This window comes from Pocillopora damicornis, chromosome 2, assembly GCF_964200805.1.
Source record: "Pocillopora damicornis chromosome 2, jaPocDami1.2, whole genome shotgun sequence".
In the NCBI taxonomy this organism is placed as follows: domain Eukaryota; kingdom Metazoa; phylum Cnidaria; class Anthozoa; order Scleractinia; family Pocilloporidae; genus Pocillopora; species Pocillopora damicornis.
In genome coordinates, this window is record NC_142671.1 from 35140287 (window position 1) to 35162456 (window position 22170).

The 22170-nt window shown below is 38.4% G+C and overlaps 3 protein-coding genes across 7 annotated transcripts in view; 2 read left to right on the forward strand and 1 right to left on the reverse strand.

Moving 5' to 3' along the window:
- The first annotated feature begins 604 nt into the window (after positions 1–604).
- On the forward strand, positions 605–12245 carry LOC113686362 (galanin receptor type 1). 5 transcript variants are annotated; one of them, XM_027203976.2, is made up of 3 exons: positions 605–721; positions 8409–8484; positions 10719–12245. In XM_027203976.2, the coding sequence occupies exons 2-3, from the start codon at positions 8463–8465 to the stop codon at positions 11879–11881; spliced, it is 1185 nt and encodes a 394-aa protein (XP_027059777.2). In that variant the 5' UTR covers positions 605–721; positions 8409–8462; the 3' UTR covers positions 11882–12245. The 5 variants fall into 5 exon arrangements, with proteins under 5 accessions (XP_027059777.2, XP_027059778.2, XP_089052789.1 ...); XM_027203977.2 differs by lacking the exon at positions 605–721 and adding an exon at positions 2805–2936; XM_027203978.2 differs by lacking the exon at positions 605–721 and adding an exon at positions 5344–5507.
- Positions 12212–16530, reverse strand: LOC113686366 (uncharacterized). The gene is made up of 4 exons (XM_027203981.2): positions 16360–16530; positions 15114–15258; positions 14351–14512; positions 12212–12472 (listed from the first exon to the last, which is right to left on the reverse strand). Exons 1-4 carry the CDS (start codon positions 16409–16411, stop codon positions 12316–12318), a joined length of 516 nt encoding a protein of 171 aa, XP_027059782.2. The 5' UTR covers positions 16412–16530; the 3' UTR covers positions 12212–12315.
- Positions 16531–18305: 1775 nt separating this feature from the next.
- Positions 18306–22170, forward strand: part of LOC113686429 (uncharacterized) — a 9874-nt gene continuing 6009 nt past the window's right edge. The window contains exon 1 of the mRNA XM_027204046.2: positions 18306–18446. Coding sequence (XP_027059847.2) covers positions 18389–18446 — 58 coding nt within the window. The 5' untranslated portion in view covers positions 18306–18388. The remainder of the gene's footprint in view (positions 18447–22170) is intronic.

Consider the following 22170-nt stretch of genomic DNA (forward strand, 5'->3'; position numbering starts at 1 on the left):
TATACATATATTGAAATTTTCGCGCAAAAAGAACAGTAATGTTATGCAGTTTGTCGTGCTGTGATCGTTTCTTTGCTGCATCTCGTGTACTCCTTCTATCCAAACCGTCAGGTACGTTTTGCGTTGTCTTTTACCGTTTGATGTTTCGCTTTGTGATCGTCATTACTGTTGTCGCTAGTTGGCTGTAGTGCAATTTAAGTTAATCTTGTTTCCGAAACCACTGGTTACGAATAAATTGTATGGTTCGTGTAACCGTTTTGAAATTTGCCGGTGCGTTCGCTACAAAACTTATGGATCGATCTCAACCGTATTGAGACTAATCATGCTAGTTTTTTGTGTTCACAACAACTGTTACTTTGTTCGAACTACACGTGGTCCATTCCACTGAGATTCTGAAGTGTTTCCCGCAATTCCATTCCAGAATTACTTGCTAGGGACCTAACAAGTCTTGTCTCCGCCATTGAAAGTATTCAGATAATCTACCATTACCCTGAATGTTACATTATGAAGCTACAGACATTTTGGCCTTTTTTATTTTTTATTAGAATTTTACAATGTCTGCTACGTTTTTATAAATAGCCGGCTGGTGTCAATGGTTCCTTCCCAATCTTTTATCTTTTTTTCCGTCTGTGTAGGGATATTCTCCTGTTCTGTGCGTTTGAGTTTCGGCGTCAACACGTGTTTGCCCATCCAAACTCTCTGGTTTGTCGTTATTAATAAGGTTAAGTTTAATATTTATATCATTGCCATTTTCTAATATTCTGAACTTCGTTTTTTTAATATTTACCTTTTAAACCAGCGAGGCTCAGAATTTCGAAGTTCCGTTCTGTCATGAAGAACTAAAAAGAATTAAAATTTTACCATATCAGTTTCAAGAAAACTCACGACACATTGTCAGGTCTGCCAGAAAAATGAAAAATAACCGGCTGAAAGACCATTACACACCTGCCTTCGTATCGTGTTTCTATATTTTCAAATGACTCGCAGCTTGTTAATGGTTCGGCGAAGCCTTTAAGTGGAACCCTTAGACAACTCGTTTTGACAAACTACAGACCTCGTTACAAATGGAATGAAAGGTACTGAATGAAGTGTCATTGCCATGGCTTTGGTAACACGATTTTATTATCATCAATATTATAAATTTGCCTCCCGTAGTGAAATTGAAATTAATGACCATCATAACTAAACTTATTGTAATGAAACTAAGACCAGTTATCAAACGGCAGCTGTTCCTAAATTTTCTCGATGTGAAAAGCGTACTTGTCTAAACTGGTCTATAGCTTTGCTGTAAATGTTAGGTATTCAGAAAAACTCGGAGAACTGAGAGTCGTATAAAAAAGATTAAAGAATAGAAGGCAGCTGTTTTATACTGATTAACTCACAGTTAAAAGTCATTCTGTGCACTCAATTTACTCTGGTTGTAAGGCCTTGTTGGTCAGTCCAGCTGAAGTGATCACGATTTCCAGCCAACAGTGCATCGGGGACTAAGTCGTGTTCAAGGTTAACTATAAAAGATGCTCTTCAAATATTTTTAAGTGTTGGATTTATAATAATGATTTGTTGCAATTTCAAAACGAAATGTTTGATCTGATCTGTTCTGGGTGAAGCGTAAAGAAAGACATTCTAAAGATCCGTTAAACAGATTGTTTTTTCCTTTAATATTTAAGATAGAAATTTTGCTTCGGAAATAATCTATTTATTTGGTTAAGATTTATCTCAAAACAGCGAGATATTTGAGTGGGCGATACGAGATGTTAGCTTAAAGGATTTGATATAATCTTAGGGACGAGTACTACGTTCTTCACTGTTCTAACATTGCGCTCTTTGTGCGCAAAGCAATAAGTTATTGTGTGTGTGTGTGTGTGCTAAAATTGTCAGAAATGAAGAATGAGGGAAGGCGAATCACAAGAAACGAATGATTCCCCAAGTGCCACTTCAAGTTGCCTTTCCACCCTAACATCAGCGTCAACATCTCCTTCAATTGTACCTCTCTTCGGCACTGACATGGATAATTTTTCTAACAATCAAAACTTTTTATGTTGGTGATCATTTTTTTTTTATTCTTATGATCTTTAAGAATGATTCCACTCTGTTACTGCCAGGAGAATTAGATGCTGGGCCTCTTACGGTTTCAAAGGTTAAAGCAATTTTCCAATACATTTAAGCGTAAGATTGTACCATCCCATCCTTGCAGTGGATACGGTGGTGCTCTCACTGTACTTCGTGGTTCTGTAGAGGGAGGTTATTCTAGCATTTATATACAGCTTCCACTAAAAACGTATGAAGGAGCCGTATTACTGATGTGTAATGTATTCATCTTTGAAATTAAATCGACGAATTTTGATCACATTACGAATAATACATCGATATTTAAGAAGACGTAAATTGTTCTTTACATAAAGGAATATCCTCATTTAGATACAAAATGTTTTGGTCGCTGTTTATGTTAAAAGGGCATATATGAGCAATATTTGTTAAAAGATTGGATTTTTAGCTCCGTTTTGAAAGACTATGAAAGCCCCATCTAATTTAAGGAAGCCACCTTCAGCGAGATAGAAATTTCATGCAGCTTGTTCAAACTTTAATGACATATACAAACAATAACACCATGGAACCCCAAAATGAACAATTCTTAATGGATTTCAGTGGAAAAAAAACTACTTAGAGTGTCAGAAATTTCGTTCTTTTAAGTGTGAAAACACCAGCTGATTATACATTTTGACGTAAATTACACGTACTTTTTAATTAGTGTCTGTCAACTTCAGATTCAGAATTTGTTTTAATGAGAGAGGCTCTTAAGAGTTAGGAAGTTTTCATTCCGAACGCTTTCCAATGTAGATCAACGTCTTGCGAGCTCTAGAATTTTCCAACACGCTGGCTCTCTTCCTGTTTATGATCTGAGTCTTACGCGAGGTATCACAAAGTGCTAACACCAGGTAAGCTTATATTACCGGTCGCTGGTTAACTTTTTCTTATTTGGAGATAAGATATCGAGCAGGAACATTTCCACTTACATACATTATTCGCTGGAGCAGTCTTCACTATGCTCTTGGCGTTGCAAATTTCAAGAAAAACACAATCAGTAGTTTTCTTCACCTACGATAGGCACTCGCAATTTTTTTACGCAAACGACTCGGCGCTTCTGAGATATCAAAGTTCAACCACATTTTCAAATATATCAGAAGCTCCTTTTACTTTTTTAACGAAACGGGTCCAAAACTGGAAGGAAATTTTAGAATCAGACTCTTCCGAAAAAAAAAAGGAAAAAAAAAACTTTTTAAGAGTATTATTGACGAAACAAAAAACATCTTTTTTCGCTTCCTTTTGCGTTTTGTTTTGAATAATCCTAGAAAACACGACGCATTCGTTCAAGGCTTCGCATCTTCCGGAAAAATAGATGTATTTACCTTTCCAAAATCCATTTCTTTTTTTTTATCATTTTCTGCACATTCACGAGGGAAGCTATGGGCAAATAAAGACTTGTAAGTAAAAAAAAAAAGAAAAAAAACGAGATTTGCAGTAACTGTGTCCATTTTTCGAAAAGGAAACATTGCTTAATTATGCATTAGAGTCTTCCCTCTAGAGGTGTATTGAAAGAAACGAAAGTGTATTTATGACCAGACGGCTACTGATTATTATGCACCCACCATTTTACATCTAACCTATACCCGCCTTCTTCGCGTATATGTTGGATGCCCGTTTACTTTTCTAAATAAACACTACCAAAACTGGAAGCAAGTTTAATGAATCACGCCCTTTCACGAATGAAAACCAAAAAAAGAAAATTACATCCTCAGGGGCGTAGCCTGGAGTTTTCAAAGGGGAAGGAGGATGGGGGGGAATGTCACACTTAGTCCGATAGCGGGCACTCAACAAATTGTCATGTCGACCTCCATGTCGTCATCCACTAAAAATAAAGGCTCATACAAAGAACCCCCCCCCCCCTCTTTTCTCCCCAGCTACGCCCTTGATCGTGTCAAATCTTTTCCCATCTACGAAGTACGATTTCTAAAATAAAACTTTTGTCTCTTGGTTCTGAATATGAACAATCCTAAAATCTCGAGGCATTTATTAATGAATTACAGTTTTTTGGTAAAATAAAGTGTCGCATCTTCCGTAATGATAGGTAATTCTTACATTTTCAAAAACCGTTTTGCTTTCTTTCTTATTCCATTTAACAAAGAGGCATTGAACATATCGTAAAGGAAAATATTCTGTAATACTTTTCCATTTTTACTGTTAGAAAAAATTTATTGGTGACGCAAAAGGTTCCTCCTTCTTACGAGATGTACTTTAGAAAGCGAAATTGTAATTGAACATATCGTAAAGGAAAATATTCTGTAACACTTTTCCATTTTTTACTATAAGAAAAAAATTTCTTGGTTACGCAAAAGGTTCCTCCTTCTTACGAGATGTACTTTAGAAAGCGAAATTGTAATTGTTACCAGACTGCGACTGACTTTCATGCGCCCGTCGAATAATTTTCATTCCCCCAGGCCTTCCCCTTCCTCTTATTTCTGCCACTTTTTATCGATTTTATTCTAATAAACAAAAAAATTAAATAACATAGAAGTGGTCGGTCTCTCAGCGAAATTTCATTTGGTCTCAAAACAGACAAAGAAAACTTTGTGATGATGACGTCAAAGAAACGGAAGACGGGCGCATTTGAATGAAACTGAAAGTCTTATTAAATTACATTTTGTAATTTTAAATTTTTTCTATTTGAAAAAAGGAAATTACGTTTACTGCTGATAAAGGTTCTAAAAGCTGATATAATCGTCATTCATACTTTTCGTGTTCGAAATTGCTCCTGCGGGCTTGCTTTAACTCTGCCGACCGCCCCAAAATCGGCTTATGCTTTTAAAATTGTGCGGGTGAGATCAATATTGACATGACAGCTTCCGTTTAGAACTTCAAACACACTATTAATTTACTTTCTAGAAATAAACAGGCGTTTCAATCCAAACAAAATCCTGAGCTGGCCTCCTGCAGTGAAAGCAAAATATATCGACCGCCATAACTAAAAGCGGTGCAGGTGAAATAAAATAAATCAAGTTCTCAAACGACTTCAGCCAGAAACTAATGTCGATTCATTTAGTTCGTCATTATTATTCTGATCTGAGTATTTTTGAATCACGAAATTACCAAAAGCACCCCCTTTGTAACTGGTCTACAGTTTTGTTGTTCATCTTACCAACGTGACAAAACACATATATTTTATAAATGATAAATAAAAGAAAACGAGCTAAAAAAAAGAACAAAAAAAAAACAAATATTGCAAGCGAACGAAATCGAACACTCTTAAACCGGAAATTTATTCGGGATATAAACAAGAAGTTGACTGCAAAATAGTAAATAGAATTACGAGCGCAAGATGAGAAGTGATTTATAGTGTTTTGATTGGCGTAGTTGTCTTCTCATATAGATGTCTTCCACTTTTGCTGGCATATCATTTATTTGTGAGAAAAAGGAAACGAGGAATCGTCCCATCTCAAGCTTCAGAAAAGGTATTTTAGACATTTTGTGTAATTTGTAAAGCAGTTCTTGTCACGCAAAAAAAAAAAACTCGAGTCGATTTTAGGGTATATATGATTGGGTTATTATGAACTGCGACATCTGCTTTCTTAAACTATACAGCCCAAAGTATGTTAACATCGGCAGGCAATTCGGCGAAAGCTATCCGAAAAATTCTTCCTTGTAAAGTGTTTAGTAAGGTTGAAGAAATCGATGCGTGAAGGTTCAAACCAAATTGAGTATATGTGTAGAAGTCGTAGTCATGATAAATGATTTGATCCATGTGCTACGCGTGCTAACAGCACCGAAGACACAGAATTCGGTGATAAATTGCTTCATGTTTCCAAGCTAGGCAGTTAAAGAATTAAACAGATTCAGCTTTCCTTGTAAATTTTATATTAGCGCGCCTCGCGCTGAGTTAAGTGCCTCTTTCCCCATTAATAAAAAGAAAAAGAAAAGGAAAATTAGGGACTTGCTTCGTGTTTCCAAGCTGAGCAGTTTAGAGAATTAAAACAGATACAGCTTTCCTTATAAATTTTATTTTAGCACGCCTCGCGCTGAGTTAAGTGCCTCCCTCCCTTTTGGGAAGAAAAAAAGAAAAAAAAAAAAGGAGAAATAAGGCCTTGTTTTGGGCTGTATTCCAGTGATGCCTATTGCGTAACAAACTAACAAGGATTACCTTGATTTGAGGAAATTGTAACCATGACAACTGCAAAATTAACTATCGCTTTTCTAACCTTCTTACGTCATAATAGGGACGCGCGTTTAAATAATTGACATAATGTGGTCTCCATAGCGACCCAGCTTAATTGACAGTTGTTTTGGAGTATGGCTTGTTATTGACGACGAGAAAAATTGAAGTTTAGATTATCAGATTATCGCAAACAGAATCAGGCAGGTTCCATGCACTATTAAGTAGTGTAAATGTGTTTCGCAATATTCCTTTCAAGATAGTTTTTGGCTTATATATGAGTACATGGCGCATACCTAGGACATTTTTTTTGTCTTTCATATTCCAAAAAAATAGTCTTTTATTGAAAAGACACTGATTCGTGAAAGCACGAATTCTCAAAGCTTAAGGTTCACCTATCCATGTTTAAAAATTCCAATCACGCATGAGTTATCACCTTTTCAGTCACGTTCATGCGATAGCCATCGTGAGACATGAAAAAAAAAACCTGGAAATTCGTTTGACAAGAAAAAAGACATTGCCAATCGAATGTTGCGTAGAAATCTTGGAGGGCCTTAATTAATCAAAGTTTCAATACTAAAAAATTTCCGCTTTTTTTTTAATAGAGGAGCTAAATGCTCATTACACGTTTGGTTTTTCCTCATTTCCCTCTCTGCCCTTGACCATCGCCAAAATAAAATTATGTACCTATATTTTAGAAAGCCTAAATGTTGTGTAATTCTGTTTGATTAATTAAAGTCGACTTTGACCGGAAATTCACAAAAAGAACTGAAAATGGGTAAATTATGGTCATTTTGAAAATTAGTATTTTTTTTACAAACCTTAACAACTAGAGAAAGAACTTAATGTTTCCAAAATGGTCTTTAATTTTTGGAGTTACACACAATTTTACACATTATTAGCTACAATAAAACAAAGTTTTATGATCAGCGTAAATCAATTACGGTTGCTAATGGCTCTTTTCGAGTAACTTCCTTCCTCGTAGAGCAGGGTAAGTGGGCAAAAAAACTAAATTTACAACCATTAAACCATTTTCTCGACAAATTTTGTCAGCGCTGCCTTCTTCAGTACGTAATACTACGCACACACATTGTCTAATGACATCAGCAAAATGCATTGGTCACGCTCTTTTAGTATACTTTATTTGTCGTTTGATAAAACGTCGAGCAAATCAATCTGGGCACGTTTATTTTAATGAGGGGCCTTTGAATGTCTCCGTGGTTCCGTGACCTTGTATCACTGTGTCAATTATTGGACCGTATTAATGGTAACAATAAGTATCTATAACACGTGAATAGTCCATCTCACGCGCGCTGATTGGCTAGTTCGAAGAAGATAAACAAGTACTACTCAACTCTGTGCAGGCGAAGAGAAAAAAATTGCGATCTTGATTTCCGCCAATTTTCCAGTATATTGACAAAAATTAACATTTTTATTTTGGTTTCTGTGTGGTATATACTAAAATGATTATTTACCTCAGTGTGGGTGAAAGTGGTGAATAATTGTTAATTACAATGTCGCCAACCAAATTGCAAACTTCTCATGTTTCCCTCTCATTACATTTATTTATCGGTACTGGAAGGGCAAATATCATTTCGGAAGATTAAGAAGTAATTTTCTCTTCGATGCATGGCACGTTTTACTCTAGAACCTTTAATTTATACTGTGCACGTACTGGATTCTAAACGGGGAGGTTAGATCGTGCTGTTGATTGAAAAAGCAAGTAATGGATTCATGGGCAAAATGCATTAGTTGTTTGTTTATTTAGTTTTGTCTCGTCTTTTTACACCTTTTCCTTTTCTGTGTATCATTCTGGTTTAAATGTTTTGGTTTGTTTTTAAATCCTTTTTCTACATTTCCAACTATTTACTTTGCGTAGTGTTTGATGTTCTCTGACGAGTCAAAACCGGATAATAGCTTTTTTATTTTTTAAAAATGGCACTGTCAGACCATCAAACACAAATGGGATGAAATCATCTTTCTCTCACGAATATTAACAATAGCAATTATTTCATGAACTAAAATAAATAAAGGAAGATTTCTTATCGGTTTAATTTTCAAACGCTGGCATATCATCTCGCGCGGAAATCGGCCAATGAAAGGTTTTAAAAGGCAGCTGAACATTCACCATGTTTGTCATTTTCTGCAACACATTCTGGAGTTAAAAACCATCTAATAACGTCAGTCAACCCTTTTTTTGAAGGCATTTCAAGTCAAAAAGCAGACGGTTTGCTGAAAGGAAACTTGAAGCATCAGAATGAATGTTTCTGTTTCAAATGGTAAGTTTTTACGATGGTCTTAGAGATATTGCATGTCTTATTCAAAATATCCACCATGAAGCTGGGCAAATATGTTAAGTCTTGGCGGTTTGACTGTGGTGCATTTTCTTCAGACTTTGCCGGACAGAATATTCTACGAGTGAGTGCCTGAACTAAACTGGTAAACAACAAGTGTTACTTAATAAACGATTAAAACAAAAAAGGGTGATAACGAGGACGAAATTTTAAGCAAATTCCGAGCTGAGGCAGTATCATACATGCAGGCAGGCGTGGGTTGTGTTTAGTAAATTATCGCCGTAATAGGTAGTTATACTGTGACTTCTATTCATTTTGAAATAACAACTGCTTTATCATATTTCCTTCCATGAGAGAAATTGTGAAGAAAGGTAGTAAAATAAAATTAAAAGTTAAGATCTTTTTAGCGTAGGGGGGATCTTTCAAAGAACAGTTTCCAAAGGCTTCCTGCGCGATTTCTTTCTCAGCACTACGCGGAAAATGAATATTCGCAATCTTTGTTTACAATCCTGGGCAAATATTCGAGTCGAGGACTTCCTAAAGTTGAGGAAGGGTACACCAGGTCTCAGCTTTCCCCAAACATTTCTAGGTATATTAAAACTCTCTATAGCAGTTCCGTTAAAGATATAAATTTTCAACTATAAAGACTTCATAGCAAGTGCTTGAGTACTCTGTATATTTAAGGTCTTGTGCGTGATCGCAAACTTCCGATCCATAAAAGATTTTTTTCAATGTACATTTGATCGCTCCTGTAAAACAATATTTGAGGCAAAAAGGCATTGAGTCGCCCCCAACTCGTCAGATTTATCAATTCGCTTACATTTTCATTCAATTCGGTTGACTTATCAACACTCAACTGCCTTAGAAGACATGACATTGGAAGTCAGTTTCAAAATCTAACCCCCGTAGAATCCATCGAGAGATTAAACCCCCACGTAGTTTTTATGAGGCAAAGGAAATGAAAACTGCGCCTTTCAGAGTCGGCTAGTGAGAGATCAAATGCTGATAACTATTCCTTAAATGGAACTGCCCGTATTACATATGTTAAGAAAAATTGAAAAAAAAAAAAAAAAAAAAAAAACACCAAACTTTCATTGAAAGAAAACAAATGATTGATGAAGGAAAAGAAATAACACCCCCGGGGAAATCATTGATTACATGGGACAGAGATTTCTTTCGTATCTATACGGCTTCTGATTAAGTGATACACCTCCAAATCTTATCGTCCTGCTAAAATAAATGTTGGAATGGCAAAGAGCAGTTTAACTGAAAGACCCAAGCGTTTCTTTTTGGTAATGGTTAAAAAACCGCTGATCAGCAGTTATCCTATACGAAATACATTACTTCTCTCTGTTGAGGAAATTAGCTTTAATGATGGTGAAAAAAGATGAAACATGCTATCCTTGAATGAAAATGGTCGACGTAAAGCCTCACCTCAGGGTTTCAGTAGCTGGGGCATAACCGAGCTGCAAGTTAGACGCCGAACTGGAATGGTGGTAGGATGAACAAGCGCATGGGTTATTAAATAAAAACAACGTGCAAAAGGAAAAAATTTTGACGTCCGATAGAAAATGATCAATAGGTACTATGTACATGAGCAGTTCGGGGAATATTTACGTTAACATCTTCTAGAGATTAATTGTTCCTTCTCTCTCGGGCACTTGTCAGCGTGGACATAGAATGCTGCAAATTTAGGGCAGTAAGTTTCTTGCGACTTTTTCAGTCATTTCCTAATTTAGAAAGCTTTTAATTAAAAGTAAATCATGATTATTAAAATTTTTGAAATGTCCTTCATATTCTTCGAACGATGTCGCTTTTTCTCTGCAATTTGTCTTCGCATTTTTAAAAGATCGAATAAGGAAAAGGCCGTCCGGCCCCGCACTCACACGGCTTTGTTACAAGAACTTAAATAAAAAAAGAAAAGAGTAAAAAAAGGCGCGTTTTTCATAAAATCGTGAATGTTTTTTTTCTGACTCTAAAAGACAAGGGAAAGCTTTTATTGTATAATTTTTGTGTTTTTCCCGTGTGTGCCCGTCTATAGCATTCCATTTAAGTTGAAACAAAAATTTTAGAAATTTTCAAAAGTCAGTGGTGATAGGATAAAATGCTTATTGACTGAGTTAGGTTGACCGAAACGGACTAAAAACAATGATTATATGATTAGACGAATTCTTAAAGTGACTGTGTTATTAACCTTACGTTATAATGTTATTTTCCAGACTCGTTTAATGACACCCAGGCTTGGCGGAATAATATTCCAAAACTCCCAACATATGCGCACAAAGTTATAATTACCGTCGTCTACAGTACGATGTTCTTGTTTTCTTTAACCGGAAACTCCATGACGATTTACATTGTGTGGAGTAAACCTTACCTGCGATCAGTTACCAACTGCCTGATTGCGAACATGGCCACAGCAGATCTTATCATGACATTTAGCGCCATGCCTTATGTGGTCGCCTACACCTTCATACAGACTCGGTGGTTCGGAGGTGTCTTGGGAACGGTCACATGCAAATTGTTGATGTTTTCAGTTCCATTGTCCGTCGCAGCTTCTATATTCTCTTTGGTGGTAATTGCGTTGGACCGTTTTTTCGCTGTAGTTTACCCGTTTAATCGTCCTAAGGTAATCCGCAAGATTTCTGTGATGAGCTCGATCGTCTGGGCCTTGTCGATCTTGTTTGCATCGCCGTATTTGTACTCTCACAAAATGATATTAGGGAAGGACAATAATTATCATTGCGTTCCGCAATGGGAACCGCCCATTGCTGATCACAGTAAGGCGTCCCGAACCTTTTTTATTTTCATTTTCGTTTCTCTTTACTTGGTTCCACTGTTCCTCATCGCCATATTTTACAGCATCGTTTCATTGAAGCTCTGGGTGCGAAGAATCCCTGGGAATCCATCAGTTACAAACATCAGGCATGCAGAAGCGAGCAAGAAAAGAACTATCAAAATGCTCGTCATTATCGTTATTGTTTTTGCCCTCTTCTGGCTTCCTGCGCAAGTGATTCACTTATTGGCACACTTCAATTCCCGGATTTACGGTGCGATATCACCTATGATAATATTGATAGCGTTTGGCATATCACACCTTAATTCCGCCATAAATCCCTATCTCTACATGGTCCTGAACAAAAATTTCCGACGCGCTAATAAGGATGTTCTTCAGAGCTGTTTCAAGCCCGCAGGGAGCTTAGTGCGTTCCTGGGGAAGCAACACCACCTCGAGTGCGTATCTGGCCGAAGGTATGTCCATGGAATACGTGAGTGTCGGAGATCTGGGGAGAAGAGAAAAGTACGACTTGTCCAGAATCGAGAGAGATCGGGACTCTTCGTTGTGTGTCAGACAAGTAAGCCTAATGAAAGTAAAGGAAAACTAGTTTAACAAGTGCATCGTGGTCAGTAAAGAGTCTTATATGACGTCGTTGGTATGAAACATTGGTCAGCCTCAGGCGAAGCCCCCAAGTAGGACTGCTTTTGTTTTTGAAATGGGGAGCCTGCAAGGAAGATAAGAGGACTTCAATGGGGCTTTCGGATTTGCATTAGTTCAGATTGCACTCTTGAGAGAGAAACATAACTGATACGAGCATATTATTATAACTCTTAGACCAAAAAGAGCTCCTTTTTCTTTTTCGTGAATAAGAACCAACCCGTGTTTGAAGGGTTCTTTTTTTCGGCCATTTGTAACATAATAGAACAACCTGTAATTCCATAAATTCCTTTATTAAATCCCATTTACTGTAACATGCTTAAATTTCATGAATGTTAGATAAACCCGCCAAATTTCTCATAAAGGCTGTTCTTTTCCATGAGATTATATGAACAGCGCCAGAACGTCGAAACAGACTTGCCCCTGGTTGTCAGTGTCACTGTGCTTCTTCAAGTCTTCCCCGTACCAAAACCTTAGTTTTCCATACTGCTGCAAGTAAAACGGGTGGCAAAAATCCTCGAAGACAATCTCAGTCGAGTGTCTAATAAAAGATAGATTGTTCTTTAGAACTAGCTGAAGGACCAGAAAGGAAGCGAGAGATTCTAACTGAAAGGTTGAATCGATTTATAAACGAATCGGTTCACGGATTGATTGACTTATTGGCTGATTGATTTATTGATTTACTGATTAACAAAGGGACTAACCGACTGCCTGATTGACTGACTGCCTCCCTAACTGACTGACTGACTGACTGACTGACCAATTGACTGACTGACCAATTGACTGACTGATTGATTGACTGACTGATTGATTGACTGACTGATTGATTGACTGACTGATTGATTGACTGACTGATTGATTGACTGACTGATTGATTGACTGACTGATTGATTGACTGACTGATTGATTGACTGACTGATTGATTGACTGACTGATTGATTGACTGACTGACTGACTGGCCTACTAATTGATTGACTGACTGATTGATTGACTGACTGATTGATTGACTGACTGATTGATTGACTGACTGATTGATTGACTGACTGATTGATTGACTGACTGATTGATTGACTGACTGACTGACTGGCCTACTAATTGATTGACTGACTGATTGATTGACTGACTGATTGATTGACTGACTGATTGATTGACTGACTGACTGATTGACTGACTGATTGATTGACTGACTGATTGATTGACTGACTGATTGATTGACTGACTGATTGATTGACTGACTGATTGATTGACTGACTGATTGATTGACTGACTGATTGATTGACTGACTGATTGATTGACTGACTGATTGATTGACTGACTGATTGATTGACTGACTGACTGACTGGCCTACTAATTGATTGACTGACTGATTGATTTACTGACTGATTGATTGACTGACTGATTGATTGACTGACTGACTGACTGGCCTACTAATTGATTGACTGACTGATTGATTGACTGACTGATTGATTGACTGACTGACTGATTGATTGACTGACTGATTGATTGACTGACTGACTGACTGGCCTACTTATTGATTTACTGACTGATTGATTGACTGACTAACTGACAGATTGATTGAATGACTGACTGACTAACTGGCTGACTTTCTTAAATGCCGCCTGGATGGCCGAGTGTGAGGTCGATCAGTTGCAACTAACGGACTCAAGGGGCAATGGCTGACTCACTTTCTGACTTACTAACATACTGAGTGATTTACAAATTGACTTCCCGACAGGCTGAGGTACTGACTATTTGAAAAAGGATTTGGGTGACTTAAACGGAGCCAGAGGTGCACTCAGAGTTTTAATTAACAGACTGACCCACAGACTGGTTGGATCGCGGAATAACTGGTTGACTGATTTACTCAGTGACTTACAGACTGACTGACTGATCGAGGAACTGTTTGATCGACTTACTCACCGACTGATCCTCTGACTGACTGGCTTTCTGATCGTCTGTCTGACTCCGACTAACTGCCTGTCTGTCAGACTGCCTTACATTGTTTGACTAACCGACTGACTGTCTAAATAAATGCGGTCAGTTTCTAAAGAAACCGTGGTGCTGCGTCGGTGGGGAAGTATAACAGGATAATTTAGTATTATCAACTTAGTTGATAATGTGAATTGGCCACCGTAAAGAGTTTCTGAGCTGACGTTACGAGCGTTAGCCCTTCGTCACTCGCACTGAAGAAGGGCTAACGCTCGAAACGTCATCTTAGAAACTCTTTACGGTGGCTGATTTACATTATCAACTCAAGTCATAAAACCAAATTATGTCTAAAAGTCGGTTTGTCAGACTGTCTAAACAACTGACTGACTGACTCATTAACTGTGTTAATTGAAAATTTGGTGGCTGGCAACTTTGATGATTTAACTTAATTAGCAATCATAGATCTAGATATTGAAGATTTCCTTCTTACACTGCATCAGCCAGTGGTAGGTAATACCACATTCCAGAAGAATCTTTGATGAGCTCTTCGTGCGGATAGATCACATGGTTAGATTCGTCTGTAACAATGATGTTGAATCCATTCTCTTTGGCACAGCCCCAATTGCTGTCGAAAGCCTCATTAGTGGTACACCTTTAGGAAGCAATTAGAAAGTCTCAATTATATAGTGGAATATGGACGCTACATCATGCTTTCTGATTTCTTCAGGGCTATTATGTTTGGCCAATGCCGAGTAAGACATTTCCAGATCCGATAAAAAACTTTTTTTGATTCGCTTAAAGAAAAAAAGCGTAATCAACCACCAGCCTTTGCGCCCCCACTGTATTCCCAATAGACTTATCATGCCCTGTAGACCCTTTTGATGTATGTAGCCACTTTTGCAAGAAAAATCAGGGAAGAGTTATTGAGCCTCGTGGAAACATATTAAGGAGTTCGAAGGATTCCTCGCATAGAGAATAGTGTATCAGATGCAGGCATTGTTGCTCTTCTTGTCTTATAAACATATGGACAGAAAGGTATTATACTAGATGGTAAGCAAGTTTATTGCCGGTGTTAACTGGCTCCGAACACTTTCGTCATCTGGAGGTTTTGACAATTCACTGGTACTTTCGCCAATCTTGGCTGGAAATCGACAAGCATTGCGGATGGGAATGATCTTGCCTGAAAACACAACCGTGGTCCTAGACAGGCTCCGAGCCTGAAACCAGAGCACGACGCACAGCATTTTTCTTACCTGATCTTCCCAGTCTGATGCTTTAGTTTCAATGCTGCCACCAGTTTACTCTTGCCGTGGTACTGCAAATGGCCATAACCTTTATCTCTTGGCTTGACACACACTGGAAGCAAACTGAGCTGTTTCCAATCGTCCTCTTGCTGAGCTGTAAAGAAAGTTGAAACGCTAGAAATTTGCCAACCATTGAATTACTTGTAGGTAAAGCTGAGTGAGAATCCTTACTGTAACGATATATGACGTCATAAAGTACAGAATGCACGTTCGATCAAAAATAATTTTGACCTCTAAAATATGAATCAGTTTGCGCAGTTGAACTCATAACCCGTTGACAGACAACTTTGTTTTATGAGTGTATGAACGCCTCTAGGTAACACTGAGCCATATTTGATATTTGAGATGTGTCTTTTTTGAGAAACGAATTAAACATCTGTTTCCGTTTAAATTCAAATTGCAGTAGCATACTTTCAGGATGCAGATCGTTGCTTGGCAGTTCAAATGGTTGATAATAGAAGCAGCGATGATTTTCCTAAACTTTGGTTAGTTAATGAACTCAGAGATTAATTAGCGCGGACGTTTATTCGATAAAAATCGGCATCAAATCATTAACTTTTACCAAGCAATTTGATTGCATATAGTCAAGGCGCGTTTCGATCGCGTTTTCATTATGTGGATAGATTTTATCTAAATTTTATTCCAAGTTTGCATCCAAAACGTTGACCAATCTTTCAATACGTATTTGAACTTACTAAACGTGAGCGCTTTCGAAGAAACCAATTTAGTATTATCAACTGAGTTGATAACGTAAATTGGTCACCGTAAAGAGTAGCAAAGCTGACTTTTCGAGCGTTAGCCCTTCGTCAGAGCGATTTAACACAGTTTCTTTACAAAGCTACCCCCCTGTTTTCGAAGAGACCGAGTTTCAACCAGTCGCAAAAGTAGTTGAGACAGGTTATCACGACAAGCAATAATTGTTCACCATGTGATCCAAAATAATGTTTTCCACCTCTTCCCCCTTAGCAATGTTGTTAACTAAGCAGTACTATGAAAAAACTTTGATGGTCAACATTAAATCGGGGAAGGGGGGAAGCTTTTGGTTTTTTAGCACACAATTACTTCTTAGCTATCTGTAGTAGGTAAACAAAGTTTTTGCTCAATGTGTCTCAATTTTTTTTGGAACTGGTCGTTGTATTACCAAGAAGTTGTCCTACCATTTAGATTTAACTTAGAAAATCAATGATAGGCCTACCGTTTGCAATTACACTGCTAATGGTAACGATGAAAAGAAATTTAAAGATCATTCTTGCAACACGATACCAAGTGCTTCTGTGACAACTTCTCGGATAATCTTCCAATTTTTCTCGGATTCGGAAGTGATGCAGGTATATGATGCTGATGTTGTGATGTACTCTGTGCAAGTGAAGCTAGTAAATTTGACACGGAAGTTTTATTGGAAAAGTAAACTGACTCTTACCTAAGCGCAAACAATGTACCTTGATTAAATAAAAAAGAATGTCTTCTTGGAAAAGAGTTAAACATGAAAAACAAAGTTTTATTTGATGGGAGAACAGTTGCAAAGCGTGTGTGTCTTTTACTATGGCGATATTGTAAAACTGTTTACAATTGTCACATTTTTGTACGACGATGAGCCATTTCCAAGGCAATTCCCACAAAATCAAAGAAAAACAAAAGAAAAACAATCAAAGTCGAAGTTAGTTAATCTTTTCCATCACGCATATCTTCATGAACACGCACGTATTCTTATTTTCAAACGAATGGTATTTTCAGTTGATATTTTCCACGGTACTTTAAGAAAATGGAGTAAACATTTTACAATGATGATGAACTCGACTTAGGTTTACGTCGCGTGAAAGCTCATAACGACGAAGCCCCAGTGAACTAAAATGTAGAAATCGATAGCGAAGTTTAATTTTAATTAAAAATTTTTTTTTTTAAACTTAGCTACAACACAGATTCGCATTTCTATTCATTCTTCCAACGGCTGTACACTTTTGGGCCACTTATTCTACTCAATGTCTATCACAGAATAGATAGCGAGCACTGTAGCCAATCAGATAGCACCAGGAATAGATTCGCCGATGTTTAACGACTGACTTTCAAAAGCATGACGAGAGCCGATCATTCGGACCTTACCCTTGGCATGTTGGGATCGAGGCATGCACTTATTGCAAAAAATCGTAAATTTCGTAATTCCCTCTGGATAGTAAAAAGACAGTTAAGCTGAAATTTCTGCCGCCTTCTTGTCCCAATCCCCCTAAGAGACACCCGTACAGGCTTAGATATCGACACTTGTATTATTACTCCTCTAGGGCTCGTGTAGTTCTGTTTTACTGAAGCCATCTCAAACACGGATCAAATACAGAAAAATGGCTTATATTTACTAGTCGACTGACAAAGCTCCTCCCATACTCTTGGATACATGAAAGGCTATTTGTCACAATCTGTTGAAGTCAATTCTCGAAACGCTAACAACCAAATAAATGCAGATTTAAGAATTTTTTCCTCGTGATTTTACCAGAAATAATGCGACCTTATTTCATTTAAATTCCTTTGTTGAGCAAATTAAAAATATTTCCTTGTTAAACTCGTCTTTAATATATATTGGTTAATTCACAACGGAGACTGTTGGTTTTTTGATTTTATTAACCAGAAAAGGCAAATAGAACGACAATTTCTAATTATAAAATAACACAACATAGATTGGGAGCATTTGATTAAAGAAGAGTCATCTGCAATTCTCAATGCATTCGACTGTAGATCTGTGGAATAAAAATCTTAAAATCGCTATCATGATCACATGTAGAAATAAAAATGATTTGTTTCAAGCCAATCTGCGCTCTTTTTCTTGTATATTGATGTCAATATTTATCTCGGGCAGGGTTGATTACTTAATCATTAGAAATCATATAATCTCTAACCGGTTAGCAGTTTCCCCAACGTCGCCAGGGAAAGCAATCGCTTTCCTTAAAAAAAAAAAGCCATAAGACACGTAAACAAATTCTTGGTTGTAAAAACCGAAGCTTTTTTACATCTTAAGTTATTAAAATGATGAAAGTATGGTCTCTGATTAATGTCTTCTCGTCTTGATTGCAATAAAAAAAAATTCATTTTCTTTAATTAGAACTGTCAATTAATTGAATGGGAAAGTAAACATTCTTTCAATAAAAATCTCGTCCTCTTTACTCGACAAAATCATTGGACAAAGAAGTGCTTTACAGAAACGAACTGGTCTCACCGCGAAGAACGAAACTACAACAATGCTTTTGATTTTGGTTCTGCTTTGCTTTACAGTTCCAAGTTTTACACAACAGCCGGGTGAGTACCACTTACGTTTAAGATTATTTTTATTAAATGCCTACATTTATATCAAGTTTGAGTATAAATCGAAATGACCCAGAAAAACACAATTCCTTGCGAAGAGATTTCTGATAATATGTTCCAATCTATAGTTTCCATAAGTAATCAGGGTACTCTAAAGGCCAAGTTTTTTGTGATATGAAATGTTAGAATATCAATAGAGATATTTCTGATAATAATGTGTACTAGAAAATAAAAAAATTAAAGGATCGGACGTTAGTCTTAACATTGCGGGAAAAAAGGATCACTGACAACGTCATATATATATAATATATATATATATATATATGTATAAGGAAGTCTGTAAGTCGATTTTCGCGTGGAACAGTGCTCAATACGTTGAAGCAGAGCAGAATAAATATTATGAGAGGAAAAAAGGACGTAACTACATTTCCCGACAAGCCTGTTTCGTGAATCGCTTCACTCTTCAGGGGTTTAATGAAAGAATATTCATGTGACTATCGTTTATATACTAGGAAAATTTGCATAATACGCGGTAAACTTAAAAAACTTTAAAGTTCAGCTGTTGCGTAGCAACGCTTTGTTTCTGTGTCGGCATGAAGATACGAGTTCGTTACGCTTATTTAGTGATGAGAGGTCGGGTCGGTAAATTATCAGGAATTTTTCTTTTAGGCAGAGGTTGCATCTTTTACTGGAGCTGTTGTAGGGAGAGTTAGATGATAAGACGCGTGTAGTGTCTAAAAATGAAGAAGTATGCCACAAAAGGCAGCCACGAAGGCGAACAACAACAGTACACACAGTACACGTTTCTTTAATAATCTTCCCGCGCTCACACTTTCCCGGATGTATACTTTTACATAAACAACCGCTGTCCTAGTATACTACATTCCCTCTCTTTCTTCGCTCAGATGGTTAACCTCGAAAGACAGAAACATAACAAACTTCCACTTTGTTTAGATACCGTAAAAGTTCAATTCGATTCCAAATGTTCAAGACAAAAATCACGCTAAACATAAACATAGCCTTGGCCGTTCAGCTTATAAAACAACGTTTCAATGTCACTCATGTAATAACAACGAACAGTAATATGAAAATGCCAATGTCACTAGTTTTAGTACAGAACGTAGTCACTCAGAGCCTTTGGACGGCTCGTAACTCTGCCGGATCTTCTCACATGCGGCTCAGCTGTAGGTACAGTAGAAGGTACATCTTCTGGTGGTGATTCAGCCATTGGTACTTGATCCTCTGCCACAGGTGGCGTCTCAAATGACTTAGGTTCAGTCCGTGGTTTAGCGTCCTGTTGTGGCGTTTCCTGTTCTTCTGGATCTGGCATATTAAAGGACTTAATATGCTGAAGGCTGCGTTTGTACTGGACACCTTGAGGCGATCGCAACACCACCTGGTCCCCATAACGAGATATCACCTGATATGGTTCCTTCTCATAGCAAGGTGACAGCTTATTTTCTTTCTTCTTCTCAAGCAGAACACTGTCTCCTTCTTTCACATTTCGATCTCTGGCATGGAACTTCTTGTCCACATAGTCCTTGTTAAACTGCTTTCTCTGATTGTCCCGATCACGAACGGCTTGGTCGCTCACTTCTAGCTCCTCCTCTTCAACGTTGACTAGCTCAGGCATTTTAGTTGTTAGCTTTCTCCTAAACAATAACTCGGCGGGACTCTTTCCTGTGGTTGAATGTGGCGTGGACCTGTACGCCAAAAGAAACCTGTTTAGCTCCTCTCTCCAATTCTGTCCTTCTGCATGGGCTGCTCTCATGGACTTAAGAAGCGACCTGTTTTGCCTCTCTACCTCGCCATTAGCTCTTGGCCATAGAGGTGTTGTGTAACGGTGTTCAATCCCCATTTCATTCAGGTAATCTTCTACTTCTTTGGATACAAGATTTGAGCCATTGTCGGTACGCAGACCTTTAGGCAACCCATGTCTTGCAAATTGGGCATCCAAGCAATGAATGATGGTTTTGCTGGAAGTTGTTCGGATAACATCAACTTCTATCCACCGGCTGTAATAATCAACGAGAACTAACAAGTGTTCTCCAGAAGGTAACGGACCCATTAGATCCACAGCTACTTCTTCCCATGGTTTGTTGGGTAACGGTGTTGACTTCAATGGTGGGGGTGGAACGTTCTTTGTACCCATCTGGCACCCGTAACACTCTGCACATCTTTTCTCGGCATCACGATCCATAGCAGGCCACCAGACTTTTGTTCTAAGTCTCTCCTTTGTCTTTGTGACTCCTTGGTGCCCCTCGTGTGCCAAACTAACGACTCTCTTGCGAAGTGCTTGGGGTATAACAATTCTTGTCCCCCGGAGAATTACATGGCCAATAAAAGTCAACTCATTGCGCACTGGCAAATACTGCTTGGGGGCATTGTCCCATTTCCCTTCGATGAGACAATTTCTGAGTGCTTGCAACTCAGAGTCTTGTGCTGAGACTTGTTCAATCTCTTTGATTCTCAATGCAGCGGGGACAGCATGTAGAGCTATCGCGCGTACATATCCATCATCTTCCGCGGAATTGTCTGACGCCGGTATCTTCGTCAGTCGGGAAAGGGCATCTGCGATGTTTTTTCTTGAAGGCACATAGCAAACTTGATAGTTGTACGGTTGTAAGCGCAGTACCCAGCGCTCCATTCTGGCTGAAGGTTTAGACTTCCTGGAATAGATGACTTTAAGTGCTTCATGGTCTGTCACCAGATCAAACTGTGGAAGCCCGTACAAGTAGAGCTGGAAGCGTTCACAAGCCCAGACTAAGGCTAGTGCTTCCTTTTCTGTCTGACTATAACGACGCTCCACTTGACTTAAACTACGACTAGCATAACAGATGGCACGGCTTTCCCCATTCTTTTCTTGCACCAGCACGGCGCCAAGTCCAACAGGACTTGCATCAGCAATAACACGGGTGGGTGTGTCCTTATCGAAGTAAGCTAGGACTGGTGCACTTGCAACTTGACTCTTCAATCTCTGAAACGACTGCTCCTGCTCCTTGCCCCAAACGAACGGTTCCCCTTTTCTTGCGAGTTTTCTGAGGGGATCAGCAGTGGTAGCAAAATCGGGTATAAACCTGGCACTGAATCCAACGAGCCCCAAGAAGCTACGGACTTCTGAGGGTGTCTGAGGCTGACTTGCCTCTGCAACAGCTCTGACTTTTTCCTCCGTTGGGCCGATGCCATGCTTACTCAGCAAAAGACCCATGAATACCACTTTAGTCATTCGGAAAGTGCATTTTTCAGCATTCAAAGTCAGCTGCTTCTCACTAAGACGTTGCAACACACTGTGTAAGTTCTTATCATGTTCTTCAGTGTCTCGACCATGAACGATAAGATCATCTGCTATGTTTGACACCCCTTGTAGACCTGCCATTGACTGGGTGATGATATGCTGGTACTTCTCTGGTGCGGCATTTACACCGAAACTCAAACGTTTGTAGCGGAATATACCATCATGGGTGGCAAAAGCAGTGATATCCCTTGAATCAGGATCCAGCTCAATTTGGTGAAAACCCCACCTTAAATCTAACTTCGAGAAAACACCACTCCCATTAAGACTTTCAAGGACTTCATCTATGGTTGGTATGGGCAATCTTTCCCGAATAATGGCCTCGTTGGCTCTCCGCATGTCGACACACAACCTTATGTCCCCGGACGGTTTAGGAGCAACAACGACTGGGCTTACCCACACCGTAGGCCCCTCGACTTTCTCAAT